Source organism: Hermetia illucens, chromosome 1 (genome assembly GCF_905115235.1).
Source record: "Hermetia illucens chromosome 1, iHerIll2.2.curated.20191125, whole genome shotgun sequence".
Lineage (NCBI taxonomy): Eukaryota > Metazoa > Arthropoda > Insecta > Diptera > Stratiomyidae > Hermetia > Hermetia illucens.
This window is the reverse complement of record NC_051849.1, coordinates 140,171,281-140,195,069: the sequence shown is the minus strand read 5'-3', so window position 1 is coordinate 140,195,069 and position 23,789 is coordinate 140,171,281. Positions and strand designations below refer to the sequence as shown.

The 23,789-nt window shown below is 40.1% G+C and overlaps 1 protein-coding gene across 2 annotated transcripts in view; it reads right to left on the bottom strand.

Moving 5' to 3' along the window:
* Positions 1-1,756: 1,756 nt before the first annotated feature.
* The window catches only part of LOC119649293 (protein MON2 homolog), a 33,651-nt gene continuing 11,618 nt past the window's right edge, over positions 1,757-23,789 (bottom strand). Inside the window, exons 2-24 of one of the 2 annotated variants that reach the window (XM_038051389.1) lie at positions 21,692-21,823; positions 21,204-21,635; positions 21,013-21,138; positions 20,758-20,955; positions 20,449-20,695; positions 20,165-20,309; positions 19,924-20,047; positions 19,557-19,866; positions 19,198-19,499; positions 12,067-12,261; positions 11,795-12,007; positions 11,567-11,742; positions 11,352-11,514; positions 11,143-11,287; positions 10,804-11,084; positions 10,501-10,716; positions 10,279-10,439; positions 10,011-10,173; positions 9,665-9,949; positions 9,415-9,599; positions 8,914-9,333; positions 2,418-2,500; positions 1,757-2,360 (exon numbers count right to left, since the gene is read on the bottom strand). In XM_038051389.1, the coding sequence (XP_037907317.1) occupies positions 2,176-2,360; positions 2,418-2,500; positions 8,914-9,333; positions 9,415-9,599; positions 9,665-9,949; positions 10,011-10,173; positions 10,279-10,439; positions 10,501-10,716; positions 10,804-11,084; positions 11,143-11,287; positions 11,352-11,514; positions 11,567-11,742; positions 11,795-12,007; positions 12,067-12,261; positions 19,198-19,499; positions 19,557-19,866; positions 19,924-20,047; positions 20,165-20,309; positions 20,449-20,695; positions 20,758-20,955; positions 21,013-21,138; positions 21,204-21,635; positions 21,692-21,823 (4,887 nt within the window). In that variant the 3' untranslated portion in view covers positions 1,757-2,175. The remainder of the gene's footprint in view (positions 2,361-2,417; positions 2,501-8,913; positions 9,334-9,414; positions 9,600-9,664; positions 9,950-10,010; positions 10,174-10,278; positions 10,440-10,500; positions 10,717-10,803; positions 11,085-11,142; positions 11,288-11,351; positions 11,515-11,566; positions 11,743-11,794; positions 12,008-12,066; positions 12,262-19,197; positions 19,500-19,556; positions 19,867-19,923; positions 20,048-20,164; positions 20,310-20,448; positions 20,696-20,757; positions 20,956-21,012; positions 21,139-21,203; positions 21,636-21,691; positions 21,824-23,789) is intronic. The other variant, XM_038051398.1, reaches the window with a different exon arrangement.

Below are 23,789 nucleotides of genomic sequence, written 5' to 3'. Positions count from 1 at the left end.
CAAGAAGAGCTTCCCCATCGCTACTCCCGAGGTAGTTTTGTAGAATTTGTCCCGAAATGTAAAATAGTTTTCGTTCATGCAGAGCCTGGCAAGGTTTGCATAGATATGAACTTTTCTTCTCCATTCCGGGCCAGACCCAAACTGGCTCAGCCATCTCTCGAGTTCGAAAACTGACTCTTTCACTGGTGTGTTGGGAAACAATGCCTTCACATCGAACGACACCATCACCTCGTCATCACCCATCCTCTCAATGCGTTGCAGCTTCTGTATTAATTCATGGGATTTTGAAACTGAGTACTTACTGTTCGTCGTCGCAAGGGTCGAGCGGGACCACTTGACTATGTTGTAGTTCAAGTCCGCAATGATTTCTCTCATCTCATCCCCTTCCTTGTGGATCTTCGGTTGACATCTGATTCTTGGAAGTACAGGATTAGGCATTCGGAGTCGCCCAATATATTTGGGAATACCACACTAGCGTCCTTCAACGCTCGATCGACCCTTTTGATAGATTCGGGCAGCGGGTTGTTCCTCAATTCGAAGAAGTTTCCACTCTCCAATTTTCGAAAAACAACCTGGCCATACTTAGCTTTTTCCATAACGACGACGTTGTTCCCCTTGTCCGCCTTGAGAAAGTATAGCGGTTTATCACGAAGTTCACGTATTGTGTTTAAATCGCGTTTACAATTTTTTTTTTGAGTGAGTGCTTAGACTACAAAAATAGAGAAGGTTATAGCCTTTTTTTTTACCGTCTTCTATGACGCAACTTTTGGCAACAAACCATTGGGTTTGTTTTAGAGCGGAAATATCAATTTGCCTTTTCGAAGGGCTCTTGGGGAGTTCTTGAGTTATTCCAGTAAGGATGCCAATATTTAGCGTGCAGACATATGTTTTTTTCGAACTAACTTATTACATCCGGACGCTATCGCGTCAAAAACCCTTACCCGTACCTCTCTAGGTGAACGCCCCTGCGGGACCTGTCAGTAAGAGAAACCAGATGGGATTTAGCATCAACATCAACAACTCCAACTGTACTTTATTTCTTTCTTTCCCTGATCTCAGTAATTTATTTTTGTTTTATTGAGGATAGTTCAAAGTACGTAGCCTCAAACCGTCTTCCATAACGATTCAAAGAAATTGTAATACAAATTGCACTGATTCGTTTCAAATATACAAAGTTATGTTCACAGTCTTAGCTTCCCATTTTTATATTTTCTTTAGTTGATTCCTTCTTTCTGATCCCAGTCATCATGCTCGTCCAACTCGCGTTAATATGCAGGCCCCCTTTTCACTATACCGTAATGGTCTAAAGGTATTTATTGGGTGTTTCAAGTTTTCAGTGATGATTTTATGATATTCACATTAGAAATGATAACATTTTCAGTAATTGGGAAGTTGCCTGTTTTGCCTACTAGTTTCATAAGTAAAACTAGTTTGTTTTATGGCCTTATTTTAACCTTGTATGGTTAATCAATTCATTTCATACTGCGCTGGCAAAGTAGGTATTTTACCAATTGTGAGGTACTCGATTCTCTGCCTATATGTAAACTGGCGAACGATTCAATAAAATTTGCTTTACCTGATATCTATAAGCCAGTTTATTGGCCGCGGTAATAACGAACTCTGGTCGCCGTGGTTTTGTGAAAATATTTATATTTTGAAGCAAGCTTTCAGCGCTCACATAGCCATGTTCATCCGAAATAGAAATCGGTTATCAACTCTACATGTTTGATGCAGTACTAAATAAAAGTCTTACGAATTAATTCTTCATAACTAAAATTTAATGAAAAACTCCCATTAACACTTGATTCAGCCATTAATCGGTTTCCCAATGTCTTTTTACCACTCACATTACAACAACATAATTACAACACTAAACTCAATACTAATTAAGATAACAAGGTGAGAAATAGGACGACAGTAAATATGACAAATAAATATACAAAAGATTGCACATTCAATACTACATATTTAATATGTTTCGATTCAATTATTTAGAAGCAATTCGTACACAATACTTCTTGACGCATTATTAGCAAGCAAATGAAAATAGAGGGAAAAGGAACAAGTATAGAAATTCATATCAGCTCTCTTGAAGTTATAAACGATTTTATTCTTTGCCTTTTCTACTCGCTAAAGTGTATATTAATAAAATTATTTTTCTCGTGCCGTTTGATTTTAGCAAACGCTCTCCACACCATTTGCGATCGACTCATTGCTAGCGTTCGATGGGGCCTGTAGCAGCTCCGTGTATTGAAGTAAAGCTTCTCGCAACGATCGTGAGACTTCTGCTGATGTTGTTGTTGTGCAATCTACTAGGTATGGATACAAGCCAATAAGTTGCTCCCAGGCAGTTTTATTCACTGTAATTTATGGAAACAATGAGTGAATGATCTGAAAATTAGTGACTAACAAAATACCTTTTGCTGGTGGAGCCTTTTTCATGGACATGATTAGGGTTGCTACAGCTTTCAGGACGAATGATATCTCAGACAGCCTGTACCTGTTCAACGTGATATGTTTTACATTATTAAGAATTGTGTAGATTTTGAGAAAACTATATCGGATATATACATAGGGTATGTTACCAAAATTCATATAAATATAAAAAAAACTAAGCACGAAACCCGTAGCACTTTATAGATTTCAAATACTGAGATCACAAAGGCCAAAATGGGAGCCTAGTTTGCAATTGCAAGCTAGGTAAGAATGAGAGGAATTGTCTTGAGAGATTTTGAACAGTAATCAAATAAGTAAAAGTTAACAAATAGTCTCCGAGCTGCCATGATAAGTGAGATGTTCAGGTCAACTACTGTGCTCGCTTGGAAACGGAGAGAAGGTGTAGAAATGTTAGTTTATAGCTTCTTTTCGCTGTAAACTAATATTTTACAGGTCAGGTCAGTATCCTTAGCGATTACGCGTCGATGTAGTATATCGGACGAAGATAATGAAACACTTTTGCGAATTTAGAAGAACATCGCCTTAGATATGTTTACCATTTTGGGGATTAATCTGACAGTTTTCGAGAACCTTACAGTTTTTTATGTTAACCATTATGTTAAATAATCCACGCAGGTCATCTTGTGGAGTGGAAGAGAGCCCTTGAGGGTTTAACGTGAGCACCTGTCTGGACGATTTTCTTAAGACACGGACTGATTTTGTGACCACAATCAGAGCCCCGCTGAGACAAGCTACAACGGTACCACTCTACACCAAGTGCATAGCTTAGCATTCATACTGGGGGATGTAAGACCTACCTAAATCTCTACTGAACTAAGGAGTACGGCACTCGTGTTGAAACGCAACACCACGCCGAGGCCCGAAGGTCTCTTCTCGTTTGAGCATAACCAAGAACCCCCATGAAGCTCCCACTAAGGGGCCAACCGCAAATAACCGAGCTGTACTCACATACAACGGGAGTTCACCCAAAGTATGAGAGTCCAGGGGCTATCTCGGTTCCCATGGTATCAGTCACCGTGCAGACTCGGGTCTGATCGCCCTGATTAGGCCTTTGGAGCATTCGCCTACTGCATCACGGCCGGTAAGCCAAAGTGAGTACAGCGTCTCCCGGTGCCACCACTATGGAGGTTCTCCTCGGCCACTTGGTTTTGGTTTGGCCGACAGTCACCGATGGAAGAAACATTTGTATCCTGGCTGAACGTCGGATGCCAGTCAACACAGTTACAAATGAGTACTAGAGTCTAATCAGGGTATAATCCCGGGCCAGGGCAATGCTTCTTATATATCGTTACGACGTAAAATTGAAATGTTATAGCACACTTCTAACTCTAGATTCAGATCCGATTGTTGCCTTATATGTAAAATATGTCAACTTACAATTTTTCAACAAATTTACACGTAGAATGGTATGTTAATTGTGAATTCACACGGGGTTGAACTGGTAGTCATCTATTCAAATGAGTCTTCTCGGGGAGCATAATTAAATGAGCCCTGATTTGGGAAATTCACAACAAAAGTTCCCGCGAAAACCCCAATTGAAGATGCTTTGGGTCTGTATTTCAATTATTTCACCCCAAAGTTACACGTGTTATTTTTGCTGTTTTATGAATTTTATGGAGTATGAGTGAGGCGTCGCGGATTTCCACCATTCCCTCAATTCAACTCAGTCGCCGCTGCAATATATAAATTGAGGAATCCCAGATAACATCACGGCTTTATTCCGATAGTCTCTCTTTACTACTTGTTTCCACTGGAACAACGTATTCTATAAATTAGCTGATAACGTCGTGATGGGAGGTCCATTGAAGTCAGTTAATGCGACTTTGTTCACTGAAAAATTTCAGAAAAACGATACGTCGACGGTAACTTTGTCGCATGGAGCCATGGCCCCAAGGACTAAACAACTTTCTTCACCATTTAAGATCTAGTTTACTATGGAAATACACACTCAATCAGACCTTTTAAGTATACAAAAAAAAGCACTCTATCTGGATAAGCCAACCAAAAACGATAAAATAGAGGTTTAGTCAAGACGTTGACGATAGCGATCGAGCGATCCATATTTGGTAGACAGGTAGTCAAGGAAAAACTTTTCTAATAGTTGCTTAGAAGCGGAAATAATATGTGCCAAAAAGCCCAGATAAATGTCAAATCCTACCAAAAATGAAGTTTCCCTGGGCGGAAATTTTTTGACCACATGCCGGCTCCAAGCGATTTAAGGCAATATAATTACTACTAACCTCAGTAAAATAAAATACTGAGATCGAGAAAAGAAGGAAATAAAGTTCGAATGGTTATGTCAGCGAAAAAGTAAACGGTAATTTTTTTGGGAAAAAAAAAAAAATAATCTCACTTAACCGACTGTCCACCATTAAGAACGTTCAAAAAATTCCACATGTGTAAGGGCAAAATGCGATTGGTTTACGGCCCAAAACCAGAACATCAAAGGGCGGGCCCCATTGTACATCTGAGGCAGGAGAACCGTCGATTTAGGATGCGATCCGTCGTGGTCTTCCCTCTTGATTGCAGCACTCGGATCCGCAGTGTTACGACTCCACGTGCGCGGTCGAGCAGTATGCACTGCGAAAACACCTAGTGAAAGAGGAACTCATCGGGTAAATTTTTCTTTTGTGATCACAAGAATAACGTTTGAACTGTGGCAAGTAAAAATTCGCAGCAAATTCGCTTCATGGAAATGCCTTCTCGCCACTTTCCTTCGTTCTAGTCATGAGCACCTCCACGCACGACACCCGACACAATACTTTATCTTGATTATATTTGTCTAGCATGTCACATCTTGTCTAGAAGTGGAATGATAGCCTCATGCAGCACCGTCTCCGATTTAAACTGAAAAAACAGAATTTTTGATGAGCGGGACCCATGAAACAGGCACATAGCGACCTGCCAAGTGTTAACGATTTAAGTATCATGGATCGATACTATCAGCCAACGGTGAACTGCACCCTGAAATTGATTCACGCATCAGCGTAACCTGGATGAGTTTGTGTTCCACAACTGGCGTTCTTTGGACCCATGTATTCAGGAAAGATTTGAAATCGAAAATCCACTGCAGTGATTTTGTTGGTTCGTCCTCTCCAGCAATACTGGAGATAAAAAGGTTAGGTTTTGGAGAAGCATTATATAAAATATACTTGGGGATTTTAACAGCCAAGTAGGGAAGGAGCTCGTATTCAGGCGATACGTTGGCTCCCATAGCTTACACGAAAATACAAATGATAACGGACTGCGGATTATTCAGTTGGCAGTGTCACACGAAATGGTTGTTGGAAGTACCTGATTTGTGCGGAAAGCGGTCCACAAACATACATGGGCCTCTCCAGATGGGACCACTTTCAACCAAATTGACCACGTGTTGATCGAAAGCCGCCACCTTTCAGCCTTGATGAATGTCAGAACATATAGGGGGCCAATATAGACTCAAATCATTATCTCGTTGGCATGGTATTCCGACCTCGAATAACAACACCACCTAGAATCCCCTCTGAAAATCAGGTGAGGTTTAACACTGAAGCCATCCACAACACAGCCCTCCGCAACACCTATAAGAGGGAAATGGATGCCGAAATAACCGCAGTCAACAGAGGACCTGGAGATAAAGCATCAACAAATGATCTTCACAACCACCTCAAGAACGTTATCATTGATACGGCCACAAATATACTTGCCGCAAAAGGAGTCGGAACGGCTGGTTTGACGATGAATATAAGCTAGCAACGGAACGAAAGAATGCCGCACACCGAGTAATGTTGCATTCTCAAAGAACGCGGGCACGCGCAGAGACTTATCGCAAACTCCGTCGAGCGACGAAGCGACTTCAAAGACGGGAAAAGGAAGCCTGGGAGAACCAACAAGTCTGTGAACTCGAAAAGTACAGGGAGCAACCTCACCAGGCGCGTAGGTTTTACCAACAAGTCAGCAGGATGAAGCCTTATACACCTCGATGCTCATCCTGCCGAGATAAAGAGGGAAATCTGATTTCCGACAGAATGGACAGATTGGAGCGATAGGTTGCGCACTTTGATGAGCTACTGAACAACAAGAACATTGGCGAGTTGGAGGTTCCGCGAACTGAAGACGACGGACAAATACTGCCACCACCAAGTTTAGGAGAAACAGTCCGTGCAATTCATCGGCTAAAAAATCATAAGTCGCCAGGAGCCGATGGAATTACAGCCGAATTGGTTAAATATGGAGGCGACCAGTTACACCAAGTGGTTCATCAACTTGTGCTCAAGGTATGGGACAGCGAATCAATGCCTGACGATTGGCAACGAGGCATTTTCTGTCTCATACATAAAAAGGGAAATATCACACAGTGCAGCACGTTGCTGAGTACCATCTATAAGATATTCTCCGCTATCTTACTAGGCCGGATAGCCCCATACGCCTAGAACATCATTGGCCCATACTAAAGAGGTTTCACTCCAGGCAAATAAGCAACAGATCAGATTTTCTCTCTGCGCCAAACAATGGAAAAACGGTTGGAATATGGACAACAGTTGCACCATCTATTCATCGACTTTAAAGCCGCCTATGATAGCATACCCAGGGTAAAACGGCCATGAGAGAATGTATTCATGTATTCGTCGGAGACTTGGGTTTTTAACAAGAAGAATTGCGAACTCTTGGCCGCGTTCGAGAGAAGAATCCTCCGAAGAATTTTTGGCCCCCTACATGAGGACGGACGATTCCGTAGCATACATAAGCACGAAATCTATGAGCGATACCATGACCGTCAGGTTGTGGATAAAATCCGAAGCAATAGGTTACGGTAGGCGTCACTTAATCCGTATGGATGACGATAATCCAGCCTGGAAAGTCTATAAGGGCAATATCTATGGTAAAAAAAGAAGACGAGGCAAACCCTGCCTAAGATGGAGCGATGGCGTAGGCCAGGACGCCAAACAGCTTTTAGGGATATCTAATTGGTGGACCTCGGCGCAAAACCGGGATGTCTGGAGTTCCTTATTAAGGCAGGCCTAGACCGGATACCGGTTGTTGCGCCGTTGATGATGATTATATAAAAAATACTTTCAGCCTCACTAAAGCACACTGCGTGTATTGAAATACAAAAATAATTATTAAAACTACGATAAAAGAGCATCGACGAAATTGGTGACATCGATAAATGCGTATTGTTACAGGAACGGAAAATTGGCTTTGGGGACAACTATCTTATACATATTAAGTCTGTTATAAATAACTTTACTTACTTTAGTATAATCAATTTAATTAATATTCAACCTTTAATTAAGAGTAAAAGCGAATGCCCAGAGAGGTTCACATGTGGCGATGAATGGCAGTAGTACTGTCAAAAATTGCTTCTCGATGTCATGGTCAATGCGGTCTATACAGTTCAAAAATACAATAAGAATTTCAAAAAGAAGGGGGAAGGTCGCAACAAAGTATAGACATAGACTAAAAGAGTACTTGCTAATTACACTTCTAAAAACCACACTCCGGGCGTCTACCAACCGGGAAAGAACAGAGACTCGAAGCGGAACGTTCGTTACCAGTCGTAGCAGTGATTTTTTTTTAACAGAAGGAATGGTAGAAATAATTCACGGCGCCTCATATACCGTACCACCAATCCGACTTGAGCTATTGGGGAAAATTCTATGCCAACCAACGTATCGTCCTTGAGAAATTCTACCAGAATTGCAGACGAAATGTCAGGTAAAAACACCATTCGACCATCGTCCACAAATCCGGAAAAACATCGTAATTAGAATCAATGCGTGTTCGCGGTATCTCTAACAAAGAGTTTTTAGGAATTCGAATTCAACGCCGTCTTCGTCGCTTATTCGGTACATTTCGATATTTCGGAAACAACTGGTTCCCTTCTTCAGTGCCGCGTGTAATCGTAATTAGGTTTATGAATATTCTAATAACAGACACGTAGTGGGAAACGACTCAATTCTGTAGTCCATCGCGTATCTCACTTTGATATGCCAGATCATTTCCTCGTGTGCAGTCCAATGGCTGAAGTAGTTGAGGTCTTCGATTTGAATGATTTTAATTTTGATTGAAATGGTTAATTGTGTTCGTAAACGTAACAACTTAATTTACTGAATTTAAGATGATGGGAAATAGTGAATATATTTCAATAGAGGCTAATGTGTGGACTGATTATCTTTCCAGTGCTACTGCCGCCCTTTCGATTTTATTATTTTCTTTGCATAAAAAGTAACTTCATAATTCTAACTGTTTTGTATGTCTGTTATTATTTGCAAAATATGACTCTGATTGCAAAATTTTCTATACAATAGTTCATTATCTGCTTTACTACAAGGAGTCTCTGCGTACGACTCCAAGAGTAACCAAAGTGGTATATTTAATGCATTACAACACTGAATAACGTATGATTAACTAAGTAGGCAAGATTAATAGGTGAGATAATCAACGAATTGCCTCAACAATAATTACGATACGTACCTTGGCAATGGACACTTTCCGCTTTGACGTTCGTCATCATTGAAGCGTTTCAAAACTTCTTGGAATCGATGCAGAAGCGCCGTAATTGCTAAACGTCCAGCAAATCCATTCTCACCATTTGGAGTGGTGGCTGCATTATTATTGCTGCTGTCATTAAGGAGAGAGAATTGAAGTAGAGTTTCGAAGCATACTTTTGCAAACATTTCACGCAATTTCCAATCTGATTCACAACCTATATTCGATCCAGTCGCTGAATGGATAGATCCTTTGTTTAAAAGTACAACAATATTTAGTATGAATTGATGCGGTATTTCATTTGAATAAGGCAGTATTTCATCTCGCAGTAATTCAATCACTTGGCAATCTATGGTTTCGTCTAAAACAATTTCTTCTAATCCACGATCTTCCACCGTGCATACACTGAAAGAAAATTTAATTTTGAATTAATCTAGAAGGCACAGGAGCAACTAGTCGCGTCGTTGCTTTTGACCATTGCAGTACCTCGTGGGGAACAGGAATTGATCTAGAGTTTCAAACAAATCTGTCCACATCCCTGTAAAGTAGTTCGGTCTTGATCTGGCCACCTGGAATCCAGTATGCAACACTGACAATAGGCTTGAAATCGCCAGTTTCCACGTACTTGACGACATACATTTATATTTAAGCGACAACGGAACTTTTAGTGCCTATTCGAGAAGAAGTCAATGTATCGAAATTTCTGAAATTACATCTAATTTCGTATTTCACAAACCTTAATTATCTCATGTAAAATTTGTCCTTCAATCACAACATCTTCTCGTGCCGTTTCCAAATACAATTTCACTGAAAGATTTAACGCCTTCTCACCGAACGGAATGTAATTCATACTAACCCATTCGATGGTTGAATTGCTGGGATTTATTCGACTCGATTTCATATTAGATGAATCCATCGTTTCGAATGACGGTGGAATGCATGCGAACTTACTAAAACTAAGTAGCTGACGGAAAATGGCAGGGATCATTTTTTTCATGTGTGAAGATTCGACCATGGCTTCCTAAAAATACCACCGTATTGTTAAGTAGTTTCTTCTCTTTGAAGTTATGTGCTGCACTCACTTTTTGTAAAAGCTCCATACATTCTAGAACTCCGTCGTGCAACGGTGACAGGAGGGAATCAGAGGCAGTCGAAGTAATGTAGGGTGTCACGTCGCTATGCACTGGCACTGCAACAGCATTCATTAAGACAACGCAAAGTTTGTGCAAACCTTGTTCCGTGAATCTATTAATAAGGCAAAAAGTGATCACTATCTGACTCTGCTTGCGGAAGTGGGTAACTATTCTCTTTTAATAGAAAAGCAAATAAAAGCGTTAAAGCCTATCATACCTTGTCTTGATGTGTTGGAACAAGGCGGGAAATATTTGTACTAAGGCCGTTAAAAATGCTTGACTCGGAATATACAGTTCCTCAGTATTTTCATGCAAATTTTCTGGTTTTGGGGGTTCAGTGCTTTCAGTACCGATATTAAGCCAAACTTGCCAAGCAACCTAGAAATATGTGAACCAACTGTCATACTAATAAACTCCTTAAGAGAATTCTCACACTTACATTCCAAATGTCCGCATCATTGGTTTGACTGGTATCTTTCGACTTATCACTCTTCTCAGGTTTGTTGTACAAAATTTCCTGAAAAGATTTCAGAGCAGCCAGTGACACTTCATTGCTTTTGCTCAGTGCTGAACTTTCGATAAATTCCAACAGAAGCGACCACGCTCGGGGAAAATCACCCAGCATTTGCAGTAATTGACGTTTCGTGTTAAAAACCTGTAATGCATTGGAAACGAATATCAGTCAAACACAAAAAAATTTTACGTTCCTCAGCTCCTCGCCCAGAGTAAATAGAAAACTCACCCTAGACACTCCCGACAACGTTAGTACTTGAGTTTCAGCCCATTGTTTCTGAGCGGTGTTTCGCGAATGATGTATCAAAATATTGCCACTTGTGTCAACTTTTTCATTACTTGCCGAACTCGATAGACTTCTGACTTTATCCAATAGTGGAAACAATACTTGCCAAAGCACAGCTTGCCAAGTCGGTGGGTTCAGTAAGTTGCCGTGGGCTGATATTGTCGAAAATAGTGTTTGACCGGCTGATTTTCTTACAGCTGGTCTCAAATCGACACAAAGTTCTCCTAGAAATGTATACATATCAACAGTTTATAAAGGGAATGAATAAAAAAAAACCTCTACCTAATCTAGCGTATAAACACATCCACAGTTTATCAAATTGAGGCATGTTCACAGTACCCGGAAAATCTGGTAATACTGATCCATCGTCAATAACAGCTTGCATCAGCTTGTTTTGATTTTGATTAAAATAGTCGGAAATGTTCCACTGAAATGTAAACGAAAACGATCAGTTTGTATAACACCAACCTCGTAGACTAGTCCGTTTCTACCATTAATCCAACTGCAGTCAAGGATATATTCAGCTCCTGAGTCTGAGATCCAAACTTAGCGGCCGTATTGACACACAACGGCAGACATCTAAATGGCATGACTGGTAGAAAATCTGTTACAACCAATTGTAAACATTGGAAGGCTATTCGTATGAGTGCTTCCCTAAAAATGTAATGTTCACTCATTAATTTCCCAATTTAAACATATATATTACCCATGATGATCATTCACGGCGCCGATAATACCGAGCACTGCAGGCCATCCGTACGATAAAGTTTCACCAGCACCGTTCAGAGCTTGAAGAACGCACTCAAGTTGACGTTGTCTTACATCTCCGTGTGGTACTGACGATAGTTCGGCCAAGGGGTTGAGAAGAAGCGTTTGTAACGCCTACGAAAATACTTTTTACTTCAATTCATCCAACTTACACATTTGACTTTACCATATTTTCCTTCAATGGCGTCTCATATTTATGTTGCAAAGCAGCTTTAACCAAGTAAGTTATTGCCTCAACGCCCCACTCTCGCATGCGTATGTGACGGTGCTGACACACTTCTAGCAAGTGATTGGTTAAGGGTCGCCATAGCACTTCTATTCGTGGAAGATTCACTAGACCCGTTTCTAACAGTTTAGCGACAGCGAAAAGTGATGGCTCCTTCAAATATTCTTAGCATAAGATACACCTCAATTGACAATCAATCGAATAATACTTACCCTGTTTGTATACGCAAGTTCCATTGCTTCATGAGAAAGTTTGCAAAGCGCATCAATTAGATGATGAAGGGCTACATCATCCAAATACTGACTCGATTCGAAAAGTTGACTCAGCATTTGTGACAACACCGGCAAATCTGCCATTACTGCCGTTTGTATTCCAGCATTAGCATCAATCGCTGGCTTTGGAGCAGCCTAAAATGTTTGTTTGAAAACAGATAATATAATATTAGAATATGGAATATAAGCGACCATCTACGAATCAACATCTTAGGGTATCGTTAGTCATTACAACTATTAAAACATTTAAAATCCGACAGATAGCTTGATAAAAACTCAAAGAGAAAGGAAAGGCCAATGCGTAAATTGAAATATTTGGAAAAGGCAATAAGAAATTCACGGAGTACCAGCCATCATAGAAAAAAGATCTTAAAAAAGTTCTCGGATATGCGCTTATCACAGGTAAATTTTTGGTGGAATTTGCGCGTGGACAGGGTACGACAAAAAAATCGGAAGAAAGTGTAATGCATCCCACAAATTGTTTTACAATGTAACCAAATAATTTTCTTTGAATGGAATTCTCCATGTTGTCCTGTACTACATCACTGCACTACAGTACATCAAATTTAGTTTCCGTATAGCTTTTTTTTCAATGCCAATGTCAAAGACACACGGCAATTTTTGAATTGCTTCGTAAAAGAAATCTCCAAACTGAAATTCTCCGTTTGCTCAGTATACCGTAACAAATGGCATTCGATGCGATTCACCAGTTCAAAAAACTTGGCCATAAGGCCACCTTCAGTAGCCGCTAATGTATCAAAAAATGAGTTTCATTAAATTTTAAGATTGCCATGAGGAAAATCGTTCGTGAAACTCGTATCAGCAATAAAAATAAGCTCGCATGTTTCCAAGGACGATTCAACCTAAAAATCGGGCCGAAGGTTAGTATTGGTTGCATATCTGTGAAACAAACCCATAATCAGCAAAATGACAAAGTTTGGTTAATCATCAAAACTTTTAACATTTGCAACGCATCATGGTTCGGAGCGGAATTTGCACCATGCTATGGTACTTTTGTAGTCTTAACAGTACTTCAACGATTCGAATCGGATGGTTCAATAAGACTTTGCTCCGACACATAGGGCGAAACTGAGTCAAGAAAGGAACAAGGGCGATTTTCAAAATTCAATTCAAAATTTTAACGGGGACTAGAAAATGATCACTTACTTGACGGACTCATTCTCAGAAAAAACCCTGACTAAAAACCTGAAAAAACAAGTCGGGAAATCGGAAGCTGGGCACTTCAGGTATGAAAGGTTTTGTTTGCTTCTTCTATGACTGAGTATAGAACTATCCCGTTTGTACGTAGCCCGTTATGTATATGCATTTAGCATGTCTGACTACCCACTTTAGTGTGATATTGATATTTAGTTGCAGTAAATTTACGCGGTAAAATAAACTTTGAGCTACTGTAACTTTGTTACTAATAGTATGATTTTGATCAAACTTGGGGACAATATGCAACATATTATATTTTATACTACTACCAACTTTTATAACTCTGGGATAAACTTAAGGGGGGTTTTACTCAATTTCCCCAAAAATATGGTAATATATTATTATTAATTTATTTTGAGCAGATATCGATATGGAGAGTATTTTGAGTCCTGGGCACTATATAGAGGCATATTCATGATTTTTTTTTAGATTTTTTCGGGTAGTTTCTGAGAATGGGTCCGTTAAAGAAATCATCACTTTCCACCCCTCCCACTTCTCGCCTTTCTTACAAATCTCAAAACTAATACCGGCTTCGAAAAGTACTAATCGAGACCTTTCATTTGATACCCCACATGACTATAAAAAAAAAAATGTTACACCACCCTGTATGGGGACCCCCCCCCCTAAATCTCAACGTAGAATGATATCACTCACTGCATGTTTGGGCGTTCACAGTTCCCACCTTCTCACCAAATTTCGTGTCAATCTGTATAGCCGTTTCTGAGAAAAGTGCGTGTGACAGACAGAGATTGAACCGATTTTAATGTTTTGCAAACAAAACCTTATAAACACTCCTCAAAATACCCGCTATATGATACAACTTCCCAACACGCCCGCACTCCTCGTCCATTTGAGACAGATGACTCCACTGCATGGCATAGCCAACAACGCAATCGTCTGTCTGACTGTCGTCGATAGAAATCACGCTTCCCACATATACATCGATGCTCTACTCGTTAATGCGGATAGAGAGAGTGTAATGACCCATCAGATTAAGAACCTTGGTTTAGTTGGGGTTTATATTCAGTCCACTATTCGCCTCTCTTTCCAAATTCAGAGCCATTTAGCCACGGTCCATGACCGAATGAGAGAGCAAACAGATGTCATCAGCGTAGTCGAGACCTTTGAGGAAAGATATCATAGTTCATAAAATTCCTCCACCCCCTCTGGACAAGGCAGCATGAAGATCGTCGCCGATAACAAGGAATGATATCGGTGACAAGATGCAACCCTGGCGGACTCCGATTTCGACCTCAAAATCCTCTGAGATTTTACCTCGGTGCAGCACGTGACAATTCGCGCCATAATATATCGCTCGGATAATGGCTATTAGTTTCTCCGTAATGCCCCGCCTGCGTAAAGCACTCCAGATACACAACCTGTTCACGCTACCAAAAGTTTTCTCGACATCGATGAAGAGCAAGGGCAGCGAAGATTTATGCAGGAGGATCTGAAGCGGAAACCAGCCTCATCTCTGTCGATTAAGCTTTCGAAATGTTTTTTGATGCGGATTATTTTAGCTATTATCTTTGCAAATTGAAAGAGCTACTCCAATTATCACACTCTAGACGGGTTTCCTTCTTTGGAATCCTAACGATCATCCCCTTTTTCCACTCTCTGGGAAAAGTCTCGGAGTCCCAATATTTCCATACGAGTGGAAGCAGCAGATGTGTAGATACAACGATTAATAACCCCACGAGGAGATCGTCAAGCCCAGCGAATTTACTCCGTTTCAGTGTAATGATGGCCGAAAAGATTTCTCTCTGCTTCGAGGAATCTCACCTGAGGTGATACGGTCAAGAACTGTGGTGAAGTGTTCTTTCCACCTCTTCAGTTCTTTCGTGATGCGGTATACACTTCTGAAATCATTGAGTTCTGCGGCGACTTCCGCTTCCCCGACTAGCGCAATAGCAAATTCTCTCTTGTCACGGCGTACAGAACATGAACTTTCCGAGACTGCGCTCGTTATCAGAGTTCGAGCTTGTCACACTCGCCATCATCCGCAGCAGTCAATAGAGCTTTCAACCCCTTTAGTTCATCGATCCGCTTCCGCGATTCCACAGACAGCCAGATCCTATGACGCCCCTTCGAGATGCGACCGACAACCTATGAAGCACCCGAAAAAAGAGCATTTTTAATGGCAGTCCAATGCTTATCGATATTCTCAGGTGTGTTACTCAGTGTATTTACCGTCCAATCAGCAAGATATCTCTCCCACTGTCGGCCGACAGCTGCATCATATAAGCGGTCGATCTTGAACATGGGGGTCGCAGCTCCCTAATCCTGCAGAAAGATGTGAAGCAACTCGCAAGCGAAAGTAAGCGACCATCAGATGGCGAACTCTTTCTCTTAGTACGAACATCTAGAAGACAACTGTTAAACCTACTGCTGATCGCGAAGTGGTCAGTCTGATTGCTCATACGATGTCGGTTAATTGAAGCCAAACTGGCCTTTTGGCAGACTCTATGCTCTAGCAATGTGGCACCAATGACGAGGCATTGGAAGTTGTAGAAATCCACAAACCTCCCACTGTGTTTCCTCATCACATGTCCGAGCAAGATGTTATCAGAGCCCAGGTTAGCATTCAGATCGCCCATCACGATCACAATAGAACCTTTAGGATAGAAAGGATGCTTCTCCATTGTATCGGAAATCTCCGTTGGTACATAGCATTGTACAATTGTGATGCTCTTTAACCTGAACTGGAATTCTACAGTTAGAAGTCTACCAGAAACCGGCTTCTAGGTTAAAAGAGCGCGCCTCGCGATATCCGTCAGAAACAGCTCGACACTGGATTCACGTCCGCTATCACTTGGCTTTCCAAAGTAAAAAAGCACATTGCCGCAAGAGGGAGAATTCTCCAGAGTCCTACCATCTTACTTCGCTTAGGCACAGGGTCAGCTTATATCGTTGGAATTCCTACCTACGCTGGGAAAAGCCAGCATTATGAGGACCCACGCTACCGTTTATCGAGGAACGTACGCACATTATTACAGAAACCAATGATAGCCCATTTTCGAGAGCCAAAGGTCCTAGCCACAAGGTCACCCCCTATCCGAGGTGTTGTGGACGTTTCGGTAGCAATAAGCCCTGTATGTGTGGAATATGTGCTCGAAATTTGATGAGGACCGGCTAAGTAATTCCTCCAAAAAGTACAGCAAACCATAAAAAAATTGTTTCGAAAGAAACGTATTCTTAATGGAAAAAGCTACTTGATTAGATCTAAAGCTAATGTTTGCAAAATTGTACGAATTGTTGTAATATAAGGCATCCAAGCCTGGTAAGCACAATGCCAAACATCGGAAGCCTGCGATGCGTTTGTAGGATGTTTTTAGTTAGGGTGGTGAGTTCCGTATTGCTCTATGTATCTGCACTCCACCCTATACGCGATGTTCAAGAGATGCGGTTCATAGAAAAACCACCATAAGAGTGTCTCATGCATTCAAGACCGTTTCGGACTGTAAACTATATGCTATTACTAAATTAATGTCGTTTAACATAGATTTTATTAAATCCCACACGATGATAACATATGTGCCAGTACCTTTTGAATATCTTTTCCTCCTGGACAAAAAGACAAGCAGTACATTTTTAACAAGGTTGTGTTTTAATCAAAGCTTCAAAAAAAGGTTCTTTTCCAGTAAATCCGACGTCGAACTGCTATAGGAAAACGAGTGTTTATCGTTGTATATTGCAAAAGGATGATATCCTCTTCAGCGTAACGAATGGTATGACAGTTGGTATGTTGTCATTAAATTAACAAATAATTTTCCCTTGACAACTATTTAACATACAGAATATCCAATAAAAATAGGAATCAAAGTGACCAAATATTTTATAAAATTACACTGCATGAATTGATGAACTTTCGCGGACGATAAATTTCAACTTACAACAGCACATGAGATGGATAACCCTGTATTACTCCAGCGTGTGCTTCGAGCAAATAGTCGCTTACCATGATTTCACTTCATCTTAAAAAGATATTATTCGCCCGCGTTTTATTGCCTTTGGAGTACAAACTGCAACCTTCCCGCATTAACGATGGTGGCTTGACTTCAATTCCCGTGTTAATACCGTTTGTACCTGTTGTATTAGTGTATAGTGTATGCCAAGATCCAACCACGAAAGAAACATCAGATGGGAAGCCTGGGTATGATTAGCTCTTCCAAATAACACGGAACTCGCCAATTACCAATTGCTGTAATACTTGACACAATCGCTATATTGCCCCCCCCCCTCCTATAGCTACTACATTGTCGTGACAATGATCTCTTGACATACAGAGTAAACTCACTTTTGAACTTTGAAGTTATTCAACGAATAGCCGGCCCAAATGAATGAACGAAAAACTTTTCGAATAAAAATGAAACTTGTCAAATTTTGTTAAAAATATACCTTAACGTTGAGAAAAAAAATTCTTGAAATGAAGGATCTTATTGATCATACCCAATATAAACTATCAAGGTTCCGTCACTCACAGTGGGAAACCACTTGGAAATAAAAATTAGAACCATAATTGATTAGGTTCCATCTAAACTGAATATTATCTGCGCTCAAAATTGTATCAAATAAATTTGATTGCTGATAATCTAACATAAGCCGCTTCCTTTAAATCAATGATTGTTTCTATCCAGATACAAATTTTGGTTAACCACTTACTGTCTTCTGCACATTCATTTCGGAAAACGATAATCTACTTAAAGGAAACGGCTGAATTTTTAATTATGACGTCTTATACAGCACATAATACTAATTTAACATAGATTATATTGATCGAACGAAAATTGAAATGATATAAACTAATTTTTAATATGTACACTCATGGACAGATAAATAAGAACACCTATCACACAACATATATCGTAATTGAACACTTATTAGGCGATTTATGCCTTTTAAAATGAATGCATTAACTCCGCTTCAAGTAAAATAATTATTCCATTGTTAAACGTTATATAAAAGAACATGCATTTTTACAAAAAAAAGGAATTATAACGAGAGAACCCTGGACAAAGAAATGAGAACATTTGGTGTTTCCTCGAAATTATAGCTATAAAATTATTTAAAATATTTTTTCTTTCGATTCGTTTCTGCGGTTAATATCTGGAGTGTCCATATTTATTTTGAACCGCTTGTTATATCCTGTTAGGCATAGTCCAAATTAAATTTCTGCCGCTTGCTATTGGGATATTTTTCTATTCGTCCTGGACGAAGTTTCAAAAATCGCTCCTTTTCGCAGAAATTTTACAAGAAAACACCCAATAAGTTTCCAATTGGATTTAGGGCCGGTGACTGACAAAGTCTCTCAACCGATTGTATCCTGTAATACTTAACCAAATCTTTTATGACTTAAACAGTTTGCACACGTGGCGTGCATAATCATTGAAGAACAAATTTAAGGTAAACTCATCAGTACACAAAGTTTTTCATAACTTCTTCTCTCCCTCAAGTCCTTCCCACTCCAGATGACCCCTGCTAATTTCACCAACTACTTAAATTATGTTTACGTAGGAAAGGAGCTCCCCTAGCTATTCTTCCGAGTAGATTTTCTACCTGTGTTTGCATCTGCACACTAGAAGTTTTCTTCGGCAATAATACTCCTCGAAGTCATGAAAGGGTCTTCTTTAACGAGTGCAATAATGCGTCAGTCAGTAGTTTTCAACGCTATTTTGTTGTATTTTTCTTTATAATCTTTATTTTTCGTGGCTGAAGAGCATTGCGCACAAAATAAAAGGACCTATCTAACCAATTGGCAACAGAACCCATCATAAAACCTTTTAGCTTGAACTATAGTGTTATTTGTCTGTCTATGAGTGTACATACATCGACAAGTCAATTCAAAAAACGAACCTGTAAGCTTCCTCCAGTGGACGGCTTCAATCCTAAAATCCATACTAAATGTTGAAGAGTAGCCAAGACAATGTGCCAAGATGTACCCAATATACTCCCATGACAATGAGCTACATGCAATAATGCTCGCATGCATTGTAAATTTTTGGCAGTGAGCATCACCGGTCCTTGCTGTGCACCGACAGGAAGTGAAGATGTGGGTAATGGTGTACCAACTGCAACTACCTGCTGCCGGAAATCATTTTCTCCGCATGTACTAATATATTGGCCGCTTAAATCTTGACTATTAGTTCTCGAATGGCCTGCACGTGGAATATTTGCATATTTTTAATACAATAAGCATTAACAATCAACCTTACATCTAAAGCCTACACCTGGATGTCCAACATTCAAAACAGATAGTGCATAGTGTGGCGGCAAAGACGCTTTGCATATTGCTGTTATAAACGCATCCCTCGGGGTGTATAATTCTAAAGTTCCGCAGAGCGCCGCATAATTTTGCATCGCTTTTAAGATACTTTCTGTTGTTGACTCATCCGTCGCTGCATCAACAAGGGGCGTAAACGCGGCCAAAAGTCCACACCAACTGGAATTTATAAGTTGGCAGTGCAAAACTTTGTCTTCTTCTGTCACACGATCCTTATAGGGAACTTGAGTTGTTTCGCCCAGCTAGAAGTGGATGTTACGATATATACAACCCGTGATTATTTTAAGTAAAAACTATACCGTGGATGGACCCATTATTGCCAATGAGAGTGATCTCACAATATCCAGAAGACTTGCATATCCAACAGATATTCCGTATCCATCGGGCACTGAAGGCGGTTCCATTTTATCTAACATCTCCAAGCTGAAATGTTTAAGGGTTGATATTGTTTTCTACATTTATGAAGCATTATAGAATATTCAAGCTGTTGAACACAAATCCACTACCAAATGAACAGTAAAAAATAGTGTGCAAGCTTACTAGACTGATTTTGACTGGCCAGTGGGAAAAGTGATTACAATAGGCAGCCACACGCCACGGAACATGAATCCAAGGTTAGGCGATGCTGATGGTCCAGTGGGGAGATTTACAGGTAGATTTGATCCCGGTGGCTGACCATTTAAACCTTAATAAGAATTTAATTTCTCGATAAATTGTTAGTCTATCGTGGATAGATAAATGTATAGTAAAATATTTGCTAAAATTTAACAAAATAGCAAAGTCCTATCTTGTTTCATTATTTGGTTGAATTTGATACAACATACCCATCGTGCTTGCCATCTGTGAGTTTATAAACAAACTCTGCACATAAGCTCCAAGAGAGTTGATCATGTCTTGGAATATATTGGTTGCATGATCCTTCAAGTCGTAGAATTTACAGAATGAAATCAACAACTCCGGTTTCACAACCATCTTATGTATAACTTCCAAGGCGAGCGCCCGTTGCCACACCGGTTTATCTGGGTCTAAGAACTTCACTATCAATGATAGGAAAATTTCACATTCTGTAACCTGAAATGAGAGAATACGTTTTTCCCTAAATGCCCTATTTAGACTTAAATCAATCAACATACCAGCAGACTGTGGTATTTCTGTATTAAGATCGAAACCAATCTCAATAGTCGCATGCTGATAGGAAAATACGGCTTGTCGTGACCCGCACCAACTGGAATAGCAGCTGGCGGCAATGATCGATGTTTTATATTAGGTGAGAATAACTTTATTACTAATGCGCAAACACGTTCTTTCAGGAGTACAGTGAATTCGGGATTCTATAATAAGATTGAAATAAACAATGGAAATTTCTCAGAGAAGTTTTCCAGCTGTACCTTATGAAAAACAGAAGAGAAACTAGTCAATATCGTTTCCAAAAGTTCTAAGCCAAAGGTCCTTGTCATCTCAGTCATTCCTAGCAGCCAGTATGGCTGATCGGCATTCACTAATTGCACTAAATCCTATCAGTGTTCATAAAAAAAAACTTTTTTTAATGTGAAATTTTAATGACCATTAAACGTTTTACTTGAAATAAGAGGAATGCATCTGCAGCACATGGTTTGAGATTTTTTATATCAACACCAGATGAACTGTTTTGCGAATGTTGCTCCACTGCATTGTTTGCTTTTGCATTTCCTTCGTCAGTGCTACTGGTAGCTTGTTCTGTTACGACTCTCTCAAACACCAGAGAAACTAGTTGACGTATAGTAGCTCCTGCTGTATTTACTATTGTTGAGTCCTTTGTAAAGTGTAGCCTAAAGCATAGTACTAAAGTCTTCGCCAACGTTTCACCATGAACTACGGAGTTTGTTGTTAACAGTAATGTAATAGTTTGCAACACTTTCACTTCTTCGAGCCCGTATTCCATAAGCATCCACAAAGCGTCTGTTATATATCGTGCGCCTTTCTGGTCAACTACTTGTTGCGTTATCAGCCGTTGCATCATTCCCAAACAGAACTGAAAAATTTACAATGTTAACCTTAAAATACCACTAATTTGATTTACCAACAAACCTTTATTATTTTAATATCTTTGGTTTCACATCCCTGAACGAGGGGATATAAGATTTGATTTACCACGTAATATACTGGGGTCTGCTGACTGGCCCCTGCTGTGTTTAGTTTCGATATTGCTTCTTCGCATGACTGAAAAGAAGAAAAATTAATCATTTAGATAACGAAAAATCTCCAGGAAAGATCATACAAAAAGTTTTCTGTAATAGTTCGGTAGTTAAAAGTGGCTGTTCGCCCATGGTAAGCATGTTCCAATAAACACATCTTTGAGTGAATAGCAGATAAAACAATTTGCCTCACTGCGTCGTCCATGGCAAACGGTAGATGTGAACATACGCCCGATTGAAAAATGAGCAGGCAAGATCCATTATGGACATTGAGGTATGGATAGAGAAAAATGTTCATATAAAATCTGTTTGAAGTCAAAGCAGAGTGGAAGGGATTGAAACTATTTGGACAGGAGCTGCAGTCGCCAAGGCCTCAGAGGAAATGAATTTCCCGGACAGCTCTCTTTAGTTGGATTCAGGATTCCAACATGAACTGTAATTCTCCGTTTATCATCATCACCATCGCACCAGCGCAATAATCGATATCCGGTCTAGGCCTGCGTTAATAAGGAACTGGAGATATCCCAGTTTTGGGCCGAGGTCCACCAATTCGATATTCCTAAAAGTTGTCTGGCGTCCTGACCTACGCCATCGCTCCATCTCAAGACTTTTTCTACCATAGACTACCCTTATAGACTTTCCGGGCTGGATTATCCTCATCCATACGGATTAAGAGACCCGCCCACCGTAACCTATTGAGCCGGATTTTATCCACAATCTGACGGTCATGGTATCGCTCATAGATTTCGTCGTTATGTAGGCTACGGAATCGTCAATCCTCATGTAGGGGGCCCAAAATTCTTTCGAGGATTTTTCTCTCGAACGCGGTCAAGAGTTCGCAATTTTTCTTGCTAAGAACCCAAGTGTCCAAGGAATGCATGAGGACTGGCTCACTGGGGGGATCATTGTCTTGTACAGTAAGAGTTTAGACCCTATGGTGAGACGTTTCGAGCGGAACAGTTTTTGTAAGCTGAAATAGGCTCTATTGGCTGCCAACAACATTGCGACGATTTCATCATCGTAGCTGTTATCGGTTGTGATTTTCGACCCTAGATAGGAGAAATTATCAACGGTCTCAAAGTTATAGTCTCCTTCTTCCCGTTTGACCAGTGCGGTTTGATGTTGTTGGTTGATTGGTTTTCGGTGCTCCATATAATTTGTCTTGCCTTCATTGATGTGCAACCCAAAATCTCGAGCCGCCTGTTCGATCTGGATTAAAGTAGTTTGTACGTTTCGGGTCGTTCTTCCCATGATGTCGATATCGTCAGCATAGGCCGGTACTTGGGTGGACTTAAAGAGGATCGTACCCCTTGCATTTACCTTAGCATCAGGTTAAAGAGGACACATGATAAGGCATCCCATTGTCGTAGACCGTTGTTGTTTTGAGAGTGATCCTAATGCTTTTATCTGGCCTCGCACATTGGCCAGGGTCACCCTAGTCAGTCTTATCAAATTCAATTCTCCGTTGATAACCTTTTTTCAGTAGTATTTCCAGAATACTTTGCAATGTCGACTCCCTTCAAAGCAAAAGACTGGCAATTCAAACGCACACCGAAATACAACAGAAGATCAGGAGATCAGGAATAACTGATTAGCGGACAACTACGAGCGAATACTTTCAGCTCGATTTAGATATTCATTTTAATGATTTCTCTAAATTGGCGTCTTCAGTGGTAAATTATGTTTTATTTGAAAAAAAAAAAATTGTTGAAAAAAGCCTAAGCTTATATCTTTTTATCCCTCTCTCATATTTCACAAGCAATGCTGAAACTAAAACCGGCTTCAAAAATTGCTAATCCATAATCGATAGCTTTCAATTTATACAGTACTCGGCTTTATTCAGAGAAAAAAATGTACCCCCACTCTGCATCAATTTAAATAAGGTCTTGGTTTACTACACAAATATCAACCAAATCATTTATAAGTGCTCCTGCTTATGTATTTCCAATAGAATATTTCCAGGAACAAATTGTTTGAGTACATGTGTATTT